The sequence below is a fragment of the Zeus faber genome (assembly GCF_960531495.2).
Source record: "Zeus faber genome assembly, chromosome: 2".
Lineage (NCBI taxonomy): Eukaryota > Metazoa > Chordata > Actinopteri > Zeiformes > Zeidae > Zeus > Zeus faber.
The window spans coordinates 47,609,796-47,628,395 of NC_137189.1; the positions used below are offsets into that span (position 1 = coordinate 47,609,796).

The 18,600-nt window shown below is 47.3% G+C and overlaps 1 protein-coding gene across 1 annotated transcript; it reads right to left on the bottom strand.

The window, feature by feature from the left end:
* Nucleotides 1–3,005: 3,005 nt before the first annotated feature.
* On the bottom strand, nucleotides 3,006–17,831 carry flvcr1 (FLVCR choline and heme transporter 1; the record flags this gene model as incomplete). Its single annotated transcript, XM_080023947.1, has 10 exons — nucleotides 3,006–3,104; nucleotides 5,128–5,195; nucleotides 5,345–5,456; nucleotides 5,684–5,789; nucleotides 9,387–9,497; nucleotides 9,944–10,047; nucleotides 11,461–11,528; nucleotides 14,052–14,192; nucleotides 15,991–16,135; nucleotides 17,097–17,831. The coding sequence occupies 10 exons, from the start codon at nucleotides 17,829–17,831 to the stop codon at nucleotides 3,006–3,008; spliced, it is 1,689 nt and encodes a 562-aa protein (XP_079880073.1).
* Between the last annotated feature and the right edge of the window lie 769 nt (nucleotides 17,832–18,600).

An 18,600-nucleotide genomic window follows, 5' to 3' on the forward strand; every position in this document is an offset into this window, starting at 1 on the left:
AGAAAAAAAAATACACACAGAAGCAAGCAGAGTAAAATCATTTTATTGTCGTTGAGCTTACTCCGGATTTTTGTTGTTTTTTCGACAACATACAGGTTAACATCATCTGCATACGACATTATGCATCATGGATTAATGAGTCAAACGGCCTCCCACTAAAACACAAACATCCACTTCCGAATGCCGTGCGCAAGTAGATGACGTCCCTTACGACACAGTGGGCTAAATTAAGGACGTGCAGCGTTCTGCACAAATATCAGCACCAGCTCTGCAGTTTTTGAGGCAATAACCTGCCTCTCCTCGGGAAGCGCCGTCACAAAGGTGGTTTTAATGACACGGAACAAAGTGGGAAGACGTAATGCCCCGTTAATATCCAGCATGCGCCCAGTGTGTCACTCTTCTTTACCTTCATCATCATCATCATCACTATCATCATCATCCTCATCATCACCCCCCTTTGAGGTAGTGCTTTTATTTCCTGCTTGCATGTGCCCCCCACGTGAATAATCAGTATTTTAGAGTTTACAGTTGAATGCTCGGGGGTGATTTTTTTTTTCCCCCCATTTGGGCTTAACTCGCTTTATCTGCTGCCGACAAACAGCTTCTAGAAGCAACACGACGACATAAATAATCGATCGGAACGTGTACAGCGACGTGACGCGAATCAGCAGAAATGTAAATGTAAAAACCTAGAAAAAAAAAGACAAAGAAAATCACACCAACGGCATCAAGGCGCGAGAACTCGGCGTCCGTCGACAAAGTCATGAATCGACAAAACACAGAAAAAAATGGATTAAAAAATATTTTTCTACATTTAATAGACGCAAGCGATAGACTCATTGCGGTTTGTTTTGGGCAGTGGTTACCATGGCAACGAGTGGCATGCCAGAGGGAGAACGGAGAATAGAACAGAGAATGTAAAACAACGGAGTAGAACAAAATAGAACAGAATGACTGAATTTTCAGAACCAGTTTTGTGTGAATATGTTTTTAGTCCAACGGGAAGACGAAAGTGTAAGAATTCAATGAAAACACTGTTTTCATCTCTGTCGACAAAAATGGAAATTATTGTCATTAATGATTAAAAAATGTTTTAAATTATTATTATTATTTTTTTAAGCGTCTACATAGAATCACATGCTGTGGTTTCAACCAACAACCTGCAAGCGAGATTCCTTTGAAATAAATGACAACGTAGGCATTTCAGCCACGGGTTCAAAGTCTTCCTTCTTTTCACGAGAACAGAACAGAGGACGACGCCCAGCTCCAATTTATACTCTGAGGCTGTTCGACCCGAAACGTTCCAAGAACCCTGCCCTCAGCTTTTCTATTGTTGCTTTTATGTTGAAAAGGGCCGTACTGCCGTCGACGTGGAGTTTTTTTTTTTAATCTATTTACTGGTCAGAAGGCGTGACCGATGACACCTGGTCCCCGCTGACGACTACGGTAAGACGTGTTTTTGTACTTTTGATGCGTTTTGTATTCGTTCACTCCAAAGCAACGGCACATTTCAAATGGAATTATTAAATAACAAATACCGCACAGCTCACTACCTTTATTGGTTGTGGCGCCGGTACAGTCCTTCAGTTAATTTCTCCGTCGTCCAAAACAAGTGCTTAAAACTAAATCACATATAATATAATAACACAATATAATAATACAATATAATGTATAAATATAATGTCATATAATAAAAGGGTGACGGAGCCCCATTGTGTCGAAAAGACTCACATTGTGCGTATTGTACATGAAATGAAATGTTGTTTGGTCTATAACACGTTCTTAAAGTGACACTAACACGTATCGCTTCCGTCAGAGACCTCAGAAGTCATGAATCCACGTTTTGATGTGGGATTTGTGACGCCCCCTGGTGGCAGCCCGTTCCGGAACCCCCCCCCCCCCCCCGCTCTACAGCCGGCCGCACCTAAAACTGGAGAGATTAAAAGATCTGATCCAGGCTCTGTTTGTGCGGTAAAGCGAGGAGCCGTCGTGATTTTAATCCTACATGCTAAAAAAATAATAATAATTAATAAAAAAAACACAACGCGCCGCGGCTACGCACTCCGACATCGTGGAAGAAGAATTCAAGTAAAACCAGGGAATGTTGGCTCTGTGCAGTCGCCACGGTCCCGTAAGCGACGCCACACGTCTCCCAGAACGCCGGATAGAAAACCCGCCGCCTGTGCTTTTACACCAATATCTAGTCAAATCTGCTTTTCAAATGTCAGGGTCCTGTGGAATCTTGAACTCTTTGTTACAAAGAGATTTACTTTGAATAGCGTGTGACAGAGCGCCAGTCGGCCATTTTGACTGATTAAAAAATGATATTGTGTGTGTGTGAGAGAGAGAGTTTGTGTGTGTGTGTGTGTGTGTGTGTGTGTGTGTGTGTGTGTCTTCTGCAGCAACTGAGTTTACAGAACCAAAGTAGCACTGATCTGTCCCTTGTGTATAGAACAGCAGCTTTACGTGCAGCCTGCTCTTCTTTCTGCATCAAACCAGGTTCTGCATCAAACCAGATTCTGCATCAAATCAGGTTCTGCATCAAACCAGGTTCTGCATCAAACCAGATTCTTGATCAAACCAGGTTCTGCATCAAACCAGATTCTGCATCAAACCAGGTTCTGCATCAAACCAGATTCTGCATCAAACCAGATTCTGCATCAAACCAGGTTCTGCATCAAACCAGATTCTGCATCAAACCAGGTTCTGCTTCAAAGCAGGTTTTATCAGACATCATCTCAAAACCCTGGAGGAGCATCATTACTCCCCATGTGCCTTCTAGGAACCAACGCCCCGCCTCGCCCGCAACCGACGAAGGATCCAGAATCCGGAGAAACATGAGTAAAATAAAATAAAATAAAATAAAATAAAATAAATAAACTTCCAGATTTCCGAAACCTAAACGAAGATCCGCCTGGCGACAGAAAAAAAAACCGAGCGCACCTCAGAACCCGTCCCCCGTAGCGGCGGTGTCTGTCGGGCGCCTGTCGGGCAGAGCGGCGGCGCTACAGGGAGGTTTCCTGGGAGAAGCTGAACGAAGGCTCCAGCTTGACGCCCGCGGCCGTCTTCCCTGAAGGAGAGTCGGCGGGACACTCCGTGGGGAGCTGCGGAGGAGGAGACAAAGGCCGAAATACATCAACGAGCGCCTCCAAATGTCACGCGGGGCGCCACCGGCTCTCCCAGCCGCCGCCCGGCGCAGAAGTAAATCAGAAATGTTATTTTATTTTCCGGCTGGAAGGAGCGGCACACAGCGATCGAGGCGGCGGTCCATGAGCTCCTCTCGCTCCGTTTATCACAGCGGTTATGCATTTCTAGAGCTTTGCGGAAACCTACGCGACAATAAGTGTTTCCACATTTTCAAAAAAAATACCATTAACTAGGTTTTTCAATTTTTGATAAAATACATAAATAATGTATGTTCATTAGAATCGTTATGTTTTGCCAATTTCATTCAATTTGGTCAACTTGCCGTCGACCCCTAATCATCCACGGCCCACGGGTTGAAAATCACAGACAGAAAATAAATACACAAGGAATTCAGCCAAGACGGTTGCCAACAAAAAAGATGAGTTTGGGGAATTATTCCCCTTCAATGGAAGTTGCAGGGAAGAGAAAGAGAGAAAGAAAGATAGAAAGAAAGAAAGAGAAAGAAAGAAAGAAAGAAATAAAGAAAGAAAGAAAGACATAAAGAAAGAGAGAAGGACAGAAAGAAAGGCCAGTGGCTGCGGCGTGAAGGAGGCGCTTTAAAGGACGCTCGGCAGGGACGACGGAGGAGAGAGAGAGAGAGAGAAATAAATCCATGTCGAGGAGCAGCAACGTCACAAGGGAGGACGGGGATGGAGACGGGAGGAGGAGGCGGCTCTTTCAGGACACATCAATTCGGACATTTTATGCGAAAATATTAAATTCTATACGAACACATCTGGTCAGAACGGATCCAGACACGGAGGGAGAAGATGCGAATGGCACCGTCGTCTTGTCCGAGCACGTGTGTGATGAACTGAGACGTGTTGTTGAGGCTTCATCGGTGTTACCGTATTGCTGCGCCGTACTGTTGTATACTGTGCTGTATTATCCCCAAAAAAAACTACCTCACCTTATTCACATACCACTTTAATGCACATACTGTATCTGTATTTACATAATAGCCTATTCCATATACATAAGCCTATTCCCTTTATCTATTTTATTTTATTTTATTTTATTTTGTTTTGTTTTATATATTTTTATTTTATTCTATAAGTATTCGACTTACTGTATTACGTTTTAGGAATCAGTTAGTTGGTCTAGTAGAAATAAATTTTCCAAGGACATATTGTGTGTAATCACCGGGTGCTTTGCATTACATTTCACTGCATATATGTATGAAAGTATGTATATGTATGAAAGTATGTATATGTATGAAAGTATGTATATGTATGAACATATGTATATGTATTAAAGTATGTATATGTATGAAAGTATGTATATGTATGAACATATGTATATGTATTAAAGTATGTATATGTATGAAAGTATGTATATGTATGAACATATATATATGTATTAAAGTATGTATATGTATGAAAGTATGTATATGTATGAACATATATATATGTATTAAAGTATGTATATGTATGAAAGTATGTATATGTATGAACATATATATATGTATGTGACGAATAAACCTCTTGAATCTTGAATCAAAACTCACAGGACGAGCGCCCGTGGCTTCAACCTGTGGGCTGCGGCCCCCTAGCGGCCTAGGGGGGTACTGCGGTCCGGACGACCACCGATCAAAATTTTAATTTCAACGCATTTTTTAAGTGTTTAAAAACAAATTTCAGGGTATTCCTACAATGGGTTTCCTCACTCGGTGCAGCTTGGCAGGTGAACCCCCCCCGCGCCACCGAGCCTTTTTTTTGGGAACGGTGCCCGTTTGTCGCCAGGAAATACAATGGACAACATTCCTAAGCTTCTCCAGCGAGCGTCCCGCTGCCGTCGTGGCAACCGGACGGCGTCACCAAGCTCCGCTGCGGCAGACGGTTGAGTACGCTTCCAAAAAAAAAACCAACAACCTCTTATCTGGAGGTTTTTAACGGTTCAGGTGCGCGGCGCAGGGAGGGGGGCATGACGGCGTGGCCTTACCGCCTGCGGGTGGTTGCTCTCCGCTCCCATGTTGACGTTGTGTCTCTTCAGTTCAGATTTGATCAAGGCTGAAAGGAAACAATGGGAGAGCAACATTATGTGGCTCGCACGCACACACCACACACACACACACACACACACACACACACACACACACACACACACACACACACACACACACACACACACACACACACACACACACACTCTCTCCTACCAGTGAGCACTATTCCCAGGAGGATCCAGGTGCACAGGAAGAGGTTTCCCGCCAGCGGATTGTACACTCTCGTCAGTTGGCCCTGGATCAGAGTGAAGATGATGCCAAAGACCTGGACGGATACACACACACACACACACACACACACACACACACACACACGATTGTGAATTACTTTAAGAGAGACAGTAAGAAGATTGTTTCTTGCTCATTTAGTCAAAAGAAAAAACAATGTATATTCAATACAGAATTTATAGAAAAATCACTATATGTCGAGAAAGGAAGAGAGAGAGAGACAGAGAGAGAGAGAGAGAGAGACAGTGGTAGAGCTCCTGTTACCTGGGCGAAAGCATTGAGGAGTCCAGAGGACGTGCCCTCCGACTCGGGGTAAGTGATCTCGACCCCAAACTCGAACCCCAGCGGCAGGTAGCCCGTCATGAAGAACCTGGAACACACACACACACACACACACACACACACACATGCACAACACACACACACACACACACACACACACACACACACACGTAGGTATGTGTACTTTGCTTTATAGGCTAAATAGAGCTAACGTCTTAAAAAAGACATGAACTCGTCACTTTCTGTGCCTAATGTGAAGAGGTGACAGGCAACATGTCTCCACCATCAGATAACCGAGCTTCAACAGATGATCTGCCCCAACGAAATCGCCCCATCAGCGAAACTGTCTCATCAGCAGGACCCATGCGGAGGCGTCGCCACGTCTGCCGACCGACATCTCGACTCGGCTTCGCAGCACCAAGAAGACTATAAGAAACCCAGCTCTCCAGGGGGACCTGAGCACCTCCTCTGTGGCACTCTGCTGTGTTGCTACACTCAAACTGCTCCTCTTGCACGAGATGAAATACTTCATTAACCTCAAGTATTTTTCTCCGATTTCCTCCCTAACGATTAGTCCGTCCACGAACAAAGTTGATAACAATTTAACTTTGACATTTTTTTCTTCTGGATCTTCATCCATTCATCCATATCGACGGTTTAACCGACCACGACGAGCTGCGCCGCTTCATGGGATTCAACGGGGCGGAGGCCTTTCTTCACGGGTATGCACTTGCTTGCACCCACTTTGGACCGGACCTCTTCGGACCCCGCCACCAGCGATGGAAGCAGCACGAGGAGCGCACGCAAGAACGCGAAATAGCGAAACAGATTACCACTTTAATGTTTTTCAGCGGCGTTCCGAGACGCGGTGGAGCCGCTTGAAGACGTTTGGCATCGGATCGTCCACTTCTCTCCCTAATGTTTCAGAGATGCAAACTCCGGCCTTTTCTGTTGTAACCGTCAACAGTCACACCTGCAACAGCTGTGTTTGAAAACGGCACACCGCCCGGAGGGGAAAACACACGCACGCGCACACACTCACACGCACACACGCACACACACACACACACACACACACACACACACACACACACACACACACACACACACACACACACACACACACACACACACACACACACACACACACACACCTTCCTCCCTCTCCCTCCGTGCTCAATGGAGTGAAAGTAGGTGTTTCTGCTAAAAACACAGCAGCTTTGATGTGTGGAGTTACAGGCAGTAAAACAGGAGCCGCCGGGGGGGCGGGGTGGATGGACCCAGTGGCCCCTGCGGCCCCTGGCCCCGGAGGAGGCGCTGGGACTGTTGCCCGATTCCCACTTTGGGGATTTTTTTTTTTTTTTATCGCCAAACCAACATCAAGACCGCTGTCCCGGGCAAATTTCCTCCCCGCGTTCGGGGATAAATAAACCGGAGCCAAACGCGGCTCCCCCGCCGCTGGTCTGACGGGTTCGGGCCCCGACGGCAGCGCTGGAGACGCAAGCGGCAACGGCCCTCCCCGAACCGGGTTTCACGGTCAGAGCCGAAACCTATCTCAACCCGCGTCACTGTTTCCAACCTCGGAGCTGAGCGCAGCGCGTCCCGGGGTTGGAGCGATCCCGTCCGTCCGTCAAAATCCGCTCCTCCGCCCTCTCCTCCCGCGTCGCCACCATGTGACTCTCCACAGAAGTCAATGGACAAACACCCCCCCCCCCACACACACACACTCCCGGGAGACAACCGCAGCGGAACGCCGGCGGCTCCAGCTGTGCACCGCTGACGGGGGCCGGTCTCCGCGGGGCCTGTCTGACACGCGACGTCCCGCGCCTCCGTCCCCGGCGGGAAAAGAACAAAAGGGCGATGACGTACGAGCTGATTCCTTTTCCTCGTGACGTGGGGGGCCGTCCCAGCGGGGGAGTAAATGGAATGTATTCATTTATTTCCCGTCGCGCTGTTCACTCCGTGATGGGATGCAGCCTTCGGTCTTTGTTATTTGTCCACCGCAGTGGTTCCCAAAACTTTTAGACGAGGTCTTTTGTTTCCCCGCTGAGAAGCCCCTTCACTGGGGTTCGGAGAAAAAAAAAAAAAAAAAAAAAAAAGAAAACTCATAAAAACGACGTACTGCATGTACGCCGTGGGTGTTTTTTAAACACTATATATAACCAATAGATTTTTGAACACAGTTTTTTTAATTATTGGAGTATCCCCTGCAGTATCCCTAGGGGTGTGAGTACCCCCATTTGAGAAACACCGGTCCACGGGATCCCCGCGTCACACGGAGCGGAAAGTATAATGAGCCCCCCCCCTCAAAACAAACTTTGACCCCTTTCCCACTTCGCCCAAAACCCTGTAACAACCGCTGGCATTTGTCGTTAGCGGGAAAGGTTACACCCCAGTTTCAGTCCCAGGACAAATGATCCTGGGACACCCAGGGGGACCCGCTCATTTTCGCCCCTTTACTGGCGCGGAGCGACACGCGTGTATCCTTCTATCGTTTCATATCCCGGTCAGAATCCAAAATCCAACGCGGAAGTTAACGGAGAACCCCCGCGGTGGGGATACTGCGTGCCGCTTCTACAGTTTCTTTCCCAATCACACTGGAACCGTGACACGCCCCTTTTCCAGCGTGTCCGTGACGTAGAACGTGACACGACAGACCAGAAAAAAAAAAGGCGATGTATTTGCGTTCTGCACGTCGCTCCTCTATCTGCCGTTTCCAGCGGTTGGAGGCGGAGTCTGCCGCTTTTCCCGGCAACAGTGCACTCATCAGGCGCGTCGTGCAGGAAGTCAGGCAGCCCTGGTGAATTAGAGCAAGCGGCTCGCTGCCATCGCTAAACTGTGGATGTGGCTAAACATTCACAAAACAAGACGTCCGGGCGTCATGCGCCGAGCACCCTCAGCTACGTGGATGGGCGGGTTGAGGTAGGGCGGGGCCTCGCCTTTGCACCGTGGTGCAGGGGCGGGAGGTTCGGGCGGGACCTGGCTCCGTGCCTGGCGTCCGCCGCCGCCCGGGTTCTTGTGCCTGCGGGCGGGGGTATTATGGGGTGCGTCAGGGGTTGTATGTCTGCGCCTCAGGGGAGCAGGGTCTCCTCGCGCTCCCTGGGACTGGGGTAGTGCTCCCCGGGCTCCCGGCTTCTCTGGCGGCTGGGGGGGGTCTTCTGTGGCTGCAGGGCGGGGTGCTCGGGGTGGGGTGCTTGGAGGCTCCGCATCCACCCCTGAATCCCGCGGCTCAGGGGTGGATGCGGAGCCTTTTCCTCTGCTTAGAGGAGCCGCCATATAATTCTGACCTCATACACTACAAGTAACTGGGATAAGTTCCGCGGATTCACTGGTGGATACACACGCGCGCACAAACACACACACACACCCACCCTGTTTTCACCGAGGAGACGTAACAACACCTTTGTTGAGAAAACTTAAACCTAAACCTAAAATAAAGGTTTAACAAAATTGAAGAATCATCTAATCATTTATTTATTTATAAAATTAAATTGATTAATTAATCAATTATTATTTAAGTTTTATCCAAGGACTTGTTTTTTTTATTGGATAAATACAATTTAAATACATAGAATATATTAAATACTCATATAATGTTAATCCTATATACTGTACAGTCAAAAATCTTAATTTCCCAAACTTGACAAAATCTAGTACACAGTACTGTACATGCAGCCAGTCTCACCCCAGCACGCCAGCGGTGAAGAACACCAGGTTGATGTTGTTCAGGTCCAGGGTGAAGGTGAACACCAGCATGCCCAGGAACGACAGGACGTACACCACCAGGGTGGTGATCCTGCCGGCACAGCACAGAGGCGGACGTTAAAGTTGGGGTTCGCATATCTGGTCGTTCTACACGTTCAATGGAACTGGTGTTGCCGTTTCATTTCGGGAGGAAGCGTCTCATCGGGAGTCCTTTACAGGAACACACCGGCATCAGGTGGAGTTTTAACCCTTTACCCGGGGAAACCGAGAGCGTTTTTCTGATGATACTGTCCGTCTCGATTTTCGGCTTTTGGAAAACTATTCATGATGTGTTTCCAAGATATTGTGAGAAACCTCCCTTAAATTCCTGCGGAGAACTACGGTAACACGTATTCCATCCAAGCTTCTCCATGTTGTGTATTTTGTATTATTGTTCATACAATTTAAAAAGCCTACATAACTCTCTTAGTGTGTGCGTGTGTGTGTGTGTGTGTGTGTGTGTGTGTGTGTGTGCGTGTGTGTGTGTGTGTTACCTACTTGTACGTCTTGGTGTGGTCGAGCCACAGGCCGCAGATGATGGAGCCCACCATGCCGGCGACCACCAGAGTCAAACCAATCCTCCCTGCATTCATCTCCTGGTTCTGAGCAGAGGAAAGGCGGAGGAAGAAAGGAGGAGAGGAGGAAAGGAGGAGAGGAGGAAAGGAGGAGAGGAGGAGACAAAAGGAGAGGAGAGGAGAAAAGGAGGAGGAGGAAAGGAGGAGAGGAGGAAAGGAGGAGATGAGGAAAGGAGGAGAGGAGACGAAAGGAGAGGAGAGGAGAAAAGGAGGAGGAAGAAAGGAGGAGAGGAGGAAAGGAGGAGACGAAAGGAGAGGAGAGGAGAAAAGGAGGAGGAAGAAAGGAGATGTGAGGGCAGAAAGGAGGAGAGGAGGAAAAGAAAGGAGAGGAGAGGAGGAAAGGAGGAGAGGAGGGGAAGAAAGGAGAGGAGAGGAGGAAAGGAGGAGGAGAAAAAAGGAGAGGAGGAAAGGAGGAGAGGAGAAGAAAGGAGAGGAGAGGAGGAAAGGAGGAGAGGAGAAGAAAGGAGAGGAGAGGAGGAAAGGAGGAGAGGAGAGGAGGACAGAACAGGGCAGGGAAAAATAGAGGCTGTTAAAAGGCTAGCACTCAATACTCGTGTGTGTGTGTGTGTGTGTGTGTGTGTGTGTGTGTGTGTGTGTGTGTGTGTGTGTGTGTGTGTGTGTGTGTGTCTTCATTCTCCCTTCAAACTCCTCCACTCCTGCTAAAAGGGACACGTCAGATCACGTAGGATCAACTTATGGAACTATAAGCTGGTCATGTGCTGTGGTGTGTGTGTGTGTGTGTGTGTGTGTGTGTGTGTGTGTGTGTGTGTGTGTGTGTGTGTGTGTGTGTGTGTGTGTGTGTGTGTTTTTACAGCTGAATTTACGCTGAGAGGGAACTGTCAAGTCAGGTAATGTTTGAGCTGCTTTAGCTGTTTAGTGTGTCCCAATAGAGAGAGAGATAGAGAGAGAGACAGAGACAGAGAGAGAGACACTGGGCAGCAGGAATGCGTGAAAGAATGCTAATGAACTCCCAGACAAAGAGCTCCATCCGATCAAATCCTCTGTTCCCAGCAAACTCCACCCCTCTATCTCTCTCCTGCCTCCACCTGTCTCCTTTTCTCACTCACTATCCCCGAGCTCATTTGATCTATTTATCTATCCGTCTGTCTGTCTGTCTATCCACAAATCTATCCGTTCCTCCATCCATCCATCCCTCCATCCATCCATCCCTCCCTCCCTCCATCCATCCCTTCCTCCATCCATCCCTCCCTCCCTTCCTCCATCCCTCCCTCCATCCATCCCTCCCTCCCTCCCTCCATCCATCCATCCCTCCCTCCCTCCCTCCATCCCTCCCTCCATCCATCCCTCCCTCCCTCCCTCCATCCATCCCTCCCTCCATCCATCCCTCCATCCATCCCTCCCTCCCTCCCTCCATCCATCCCTTCCTCCATCCATCCCTCCCTCCCTTCCTCCATCCATCCCTCTATCTTCATTCCATACCTTGTAGCAGGCCAAGATCATCTCGTTGAGCAGCGTGGACACAGAGTAGAAGGACCCCGTCATGATTCCTGGAGGAGTGACGGAGTCAAGTTATTTACGTCGCCAGGCGGCGCGCCGCTGCCGTGGTGCCCACGGCCCCGGAGCAAGGCACCAACCCCGCCTCCCTCGGGGTGGTCGTTTCCGTTCCCCGAGAAGCTCAAAGTCTGAGCGTCCTCAGAGGACGATTCGCTTCATCAGCGTATGTGTACGATCACATGTAAAAGATCAGATGTTTCATATGTTTTTATTTTTTCCAAACAAATTGCTTGGATAAAATAAAGGTCAAGGTGAAAGCCCCTCCCTCTTCCTCTCGTGTTGCTCTCTGAGGAAGGAGCACGTCAAGCCGTTTTAACATTCCATCGTTACGACCAGTCCGACTCGTGAAAGTTACTTCAACCTTACGAGTACTTATATTTTAGATCCTATTCCAATAATTACTTGTTTATCATTTTGGTTTTACTAGTCAAAAGTATTCGGTACAAGTACTTATTTATTAGATACTAGTAACTATTACAATTTTTACAAGTATCTTTTTCAGTGTTACTAGTCACCATGAACTGAGTACTAGTACTTATTCAGTAGTGACTCATGCTTTTTCTTGCTGTTACTGGTAATATTTTTATTTTTACTCATACAGTAACATTTTCAATTCAACTGTCAACAAGCTTTTCTGAGCGGTCATCTCTCACGACGGGTTAAAAAATACACTGCTAGGGCTAAACAAAAAACTACTGCAGTAACAACAAGAAAGGGAGTAGCTACTAGTATCTAATGAGTTAGTACTGCTACCTAACACATTTTGACGAGTAAAACTAAAATACTTAGAAGTAACTGTTAGAATAGCAGGGAGCGACTGAAATATAAGTATTGGTCCGATGGGTCGAATGTTCAAACGGCTTGCCATACAAGGAGCCGCCTCGGGGAGAAGGTGATGACTCAGAGGTGACTGGTTGGAATCTGACGTGCTTTAATGGAACGGGCATTTCCTGCCACGTACGACTGGTTTCTCATTCTCTCCGGCTGCGGCAGAGCTCTTCCAGCACGGGCAACAAAGAAAAAACTTCACATGGGATCCTTCCAAAGAGAACACATGACTGCTATGACCACCATGTTGTTGTTGTTGTTTTTGTTGTTGTTGTTGTTGTTGTTGTTAGTACCAGTGCGGGCCACCAGACAAGAAACATCTCAGACAAAATAAAGGATAATAATAATAAAGGATAATAATAATAAAGGATAATAATAATTGATCAATCGATTATTGTGATTATTGTTAGAGCCAGCTGCAATCCTTTAGCCGAATCGTCAGATTCCACCATCGCACATTTCCATCCAAATTAAAGGGGAATTTCAAACCAATGCTAGAAACGCTGCAGTACATGAAAAGTGTTTGTTTGGGGGAAATTTGATGTGTGCTTCCACGCTGTCACCGCTGCACACGCCCAGTTGTGTGAGCCGCGGCGGGAGCGGAGCCTTTGACTGCGTCCCCGAGGCTATCACCCAGCCGTCCCTTTCAGAGGCGGGAGCTGTTATTCTAATGGGCTTCTCTCGGCGCGGCCACGGTCTGCAAACACACGGAGACGAGCTCCTCCGAAGACAAACAGAGTAGACCTGTCTCTCCTCACGTTCCACAGCGGCCACACGTAGTCGTCTGCGGTCTACGGCAGCACGCCGCCGTTTCTCCACCGAAACGACGTCGTTTTCACCAGGAAACAAGAGAATGTTTTGAGTGCCTGAGCTTGCATTCCGGCGGTCACGATCATTAACTACTTTGTTGTCTATTTTTTTTTATTCATTTTGTGCCGTTATACCTGATATGACATTTTAGGCCATTGTAGTGGCATAAAAACCTGTATACACATGTGATAACAACCCAACCCCTGATGGAAACTTCACACTCATCACCTCATTCACATTCTGCTTGTTGCAACATTTCTAACGTTGGTTCAAAACTCCTGGCCGACTTTGGACGGAAACGACTTTACAGAGAAGATCGCAATCTGCTCAAATAATTTGCCAGCCGACTGTGTTGTAGCTGTGAGAGCTCTAGTATGAATGACGTCATGATTCTAAATGTAGAACTTGTTGACACTTTAATAATGAAGCAAGTACAGAGTAGTCATTCATACCCTATATATCCAAACCAATCATTTCTCCTGTGTATTTTGTTTGTATATTCTTATATATTTTGAATCTGTTCTGTATTTCTGTGAACAATATTTGTTATAACAATATTTTTATTTGATTATTTTACTGTTTATTCCTCAGACTGTTTTTTGTTTTTATTTCTATGCTAGTTGCCTGCAGAGAAATCACCAAACCCCACCATCACAAACTCCTTGCATATGAAAATGCGCTTGGCGCAAATAAACAGATCCCGATTCTGATGCATTTTGCCAAATGCATCCTGTGCATTTTGTCGGAGTGAGGACACATCCAGGTATGTGAGGCTTCCTTGAGCTCAAGGGAACTCTGAGTTGGCGGTAGGACAGGCGGCGAGAAGTGCCGGCTGGCCGCCCGGCGACACGGAGCAGGCGACGGCGTGGCTTTCTCACCGTAGCTGACCAGCAGCATGACGAAGGCCTTGTTCCGGAACAGGTTGACGATGGACTGGCGGTACGAGTAGTCGTCCGGCGGAGAGTCTGGCAGGACGGCCTGGGCCTGACTGGGGGGCAGCTGGGGGCGGTCCTTGATCACTGCACAGACACATTATGAATGCACAGGATATGGATAATCAGGGGGTGTGGATCAGCGTTTGGAGGCACTTGTCCATAGGGAAAGTACATTCTTTAACCCTTGGCCTCAGTTTTGAATGATTTACCCTTAAAAACCACACACACATGCAGCCACATACTAAAAACACACGTACAGAGATGCACACACTCGTACCTACAGTATATTGGCTACACGCACTCGCACAACCCCAACAATATTCCACAGTATCCTAAATGTTATTTCACACATAAACCCCCACACACACGCACGGACGCACGCGCGCACACACACACACACACACACACACACACACACACACACACACACACACACACACACACACACACACAGACACACACACACACACACACACACACACACACACACACACACACACACACACACACACATCCCTTCTCCACCGAGGCATGTATAGAGGATGACGTAAATAAACAGGCCTCCAGACCAACTCAACCATGGCAGCCATATTGTGCTGACCAGATGGTACCTCCAATAAATGTATGTTAGCACTTGTCTGTGTGTGTGTATTGGTGTGTGTGTGTGTGTGTGTGTGTGTGTGTGTGTGTGTGTGTGTGTGTGTGTGTGTGTGTGTGTGTGTGTGTGTGTGTGTGTGCTGGTGTGTACCATGTGTCTGTTTGTTTGTTTGTTGACCTGTTGTGGACCTGACAGCAAATGCGAGGAGCACTGTGGTTGTGTGTGAGTTTGTATTTGTAGTGTGTTTGTGTTGTGTGTTGTCCTGACCTACGATGCTGAGTATACAGACAGAGACCGACAGACAGATAGATATAGACAGACAGACAGACAGACAGACAGATAGACAGATAGATAGATAGATAGATAGATAGATAGATAGATAGATAGATAGATAGATAGATAGATAGATAGATAGATAGATAGATAGATAGATAGATAGATGGATAGATTTATGTATGTTACGTGGGTTTAAAACATTGCCTCTGGGTTTTAGAAAGCCTCCCCACAGAGTTAATCCTCATTCAAACCTTGTATGGACATAAGGACAACCCCTGGGGGCTTGAAAGAGCATCGCAAGGGATAGTAGGATTGCGTCTGTGACCAAAGTTTGATTGAAGATGTGACCTGAGTTTGACTGTTCAACCATTGTATGAGCTCCTGATCTATTTGATTTGATTATTGATGATTGAGTTGGCGTCATCATGTAAATGACAAGCTAATCAATGTCACACCTGTCACCAGTATGAAGCCTCTTTGTCAGTAGTAGAAGTAGACTGGTCAGAACACTGCTTTGGAGCAGCTCTGAAGCTTTCTCTTTATTCTGCAGAATAAATATCTTATATTTATTTAATATATTATATTATACTAATATAAATAATAATAATATATATAATAATAATAATAAATATATATATTTAACAAAACTGAGAGTATTATCTCAGTTTTGTTTTCCTGTAGCAGGCAGATTACTAATATTAATAATTAATATTAATATTAAGATTATTAATAATAATATACAACAAACACCAACGGTACACCAAAGAAATGGCAATATAAACTAAACCTAGTGATATACCAACATATATAAACAAAACAGAAAAAAATAAAAAATGAATAAAATAAAATATTACATGCAAAACACCTCAAATAAATAGGTCATGTCTAAAGATCAAATATACAGTCCTACACAATAACTTATGAAATAAAGAGTGAACCAGAAAGATGACGTAAGGTAGAAATGTGATGTACAGTGTGTGTGTGTGTGTGTGTGTGTGTGGTCTCTACCTATGACAGTGAGGATGAAGAGCGCGGTGGAGACGGCGGCCGTCCCATAGAACATGACCTGGATGTTGTGACCCATCAGGTCCATGTCCTCTGGTGTGTTGGGAACCAGAACCGGGGGCAACAGGAATCCTATGGCTGTCCCCAGCTAGAGAGAGAGAGAGAGAGAGGGAGAGAGGGAGAGCGAGAGAGAGAGAGAGAAGCAAAAAGTTAATTTGGAGAAGATAGAATAATGCATATATTGAACCATAGAAATAGAGGAACAAATAAGGAAGATCACAAAAAGGAGAATTTGAAGGTACAAACACCTTTAAAATTCTTATTATGTTACATTGCAGGCAGGCAGGCAGGCAGACAGACAGACAGGCAGACGGACAGACAGGCAGACGGACAGACAGACAGTGTTAATTATAAATTATTTGTATCTTGAAAATGTGTAGGTTTTACAATTTGAAACTATAACTATTGAGGTATGTAATTGTCATTACATGGTCATATACAGTACATAACGCAGTAGTGTAGTGGACAGTATATGTATGAACGTATGTATATGTATGTGACAAATAATCCTCTTGAATCTTGAATAAAGAGTATATATACAGTATACTGTATATATATATTTACAGTATACATATACAGTATATACTGTACTATACTGAGCGCCTGTCATCACTGTTCTTTTAAAACAATTTTGTATATTATCAGGCATTTTGAATATTCTTGTATATGCATCCTATTTATACTTTAAAATCTTTTATTTTTCTATTTAGTCTACACTCATAGAAACCTTGGGAATCTGATCTGACCCCAACAGGAGCAGGAGACTTGGACAGCATGACTGCACCTGCATTAATGGGGGAATCTAGTGAAAAGTGTCTTTCTGACAGTTGCTTGTAGTTCAGGACTAATACCAGAGAGAAATAACGAAGGAAAACCATCCCCCGAGGGAATGAGCTTGGACCGAGCCGTTGGAGGATCACGACCCTCGATGCCTCGGTCTAAACTGATGAAAACCCAAATGAATGTTCTTATTTAAATGAAATGCATTTATCTTATTTGCTTTTTGTCATTGCAAAGGTGCCGCAAATATCATTATTCATCATCATCACCTGGTTCCCCAGCACGGCCGTGGCGCACGCTGTGGACACCTCCTTGGGGCCGAACCACACCGAGGCGATGCGCGACGGCAGGCCAAGGATGAACACCTGGGCCACGGCGCAGACCACCTGCGCCGCCACGGTCACCCCGAAGAGGCCCGGGTGCACGCTGGCGCACTTCACCCAGGCGCCCAGGCAGTTGAGGCCGGCGCCCAGCAGCGCCGTCAGCCGCAGGCCCCGCTCGTCCAGGAGCCACGTCGCGGGGAAGATGAGCGGCACGTAGGCCACCATGTAGACGATGGAGAGCCAGTCCACCTGGCTACCGCTCACCCGGTAGAACTGCGAGAACACGTTGGAGATGATGCTGTAGTGGATCCACTGGAAGGCGTTCACCAGGGAGTAGAGGCTGAACACGGCCAGCACCGCGAAGCGCCTCGGGTACAGCCGGGTCTCCAGGCGTGTCCCGGCTTTCCTCTCCTCCCCATCCCCGTCGGGCAGCATCGCCTCCCGCTCGTCCAACGGGATCTCCTGATCGGCCGCCCGGACGTCTACCGCGCCGTTGGGGCGGCACGCCGCGGCATCGCGGCGCGACAGGTCCGCGTACAGCTCGGAGGATTCGCCCGGGACCGGCACCGGGACCGGGGCGGTGGCGGAGCCGGCCGGCTGCGGCGCTTTGTGCGCCGTGACGTCGTCAGGTGCGCCGCTGTCCGCTCGCAGATGCTCGTGGACCAACTCACCGGCGACCATGCTGCCGCCGCTCCCTGCCGCTGCTCCGGCGGGTCGAGGTGAAGATCGGCGGAACCGGAGACCGGGCGGCGCGAGGCGGGCTGCAGGCGGCTGCTCACGCGCTGCCCACGGGTCGACAGAACAGCAGCGCGCGACGACGCCGAACACACGGCGCGCGGATCCCACGCGCGAGCCCCTTTTCTTAAAACGTGCACGCGTTCCGCTCCGTCGTCATCCGCGGATGTAGACCTGGATGCCGCCGGCGAAGCGTCAATAGCGCCGCCATCTTGCCGCGGTGTCTGACTGCGCGTCCTGCATGTATTACGGTTCTCGAACTGCTTGGCTGCCTGCACGTTGTGCGTCATAGATGGACCAAAGTGGCCCAAAAACAGATTTCTTATCCTGGTTCTTCAGATGGTCACAAACGTTTTGTGCCAAATTATGTATAACAACAGTCGTCATAACTATTATTATCGTGATTTTTATTATTATATTTATATATAATTGTACATTTGTATACACATTTTTCCTTTTCCCTGTGGCCCCCCCTTTAACCTCCCAGCCCTTGCTACCGGCGATGTGTGCACCCATGTGCGGCACAAAACTGTGGCAATCCTCATCGACACAATATCACTAGAATATTGTTTTGGAGCTTATATTTCAGCTCTCTACCTCTGGTGCAGTGAGCAGAATGAACACTCACTGGTGTCTATCAGCTGTGTTCACTGTTATAGCCGTTCCACGATATCAATATTTGTAAAATGTCACTATTATTATTATTATTATTATT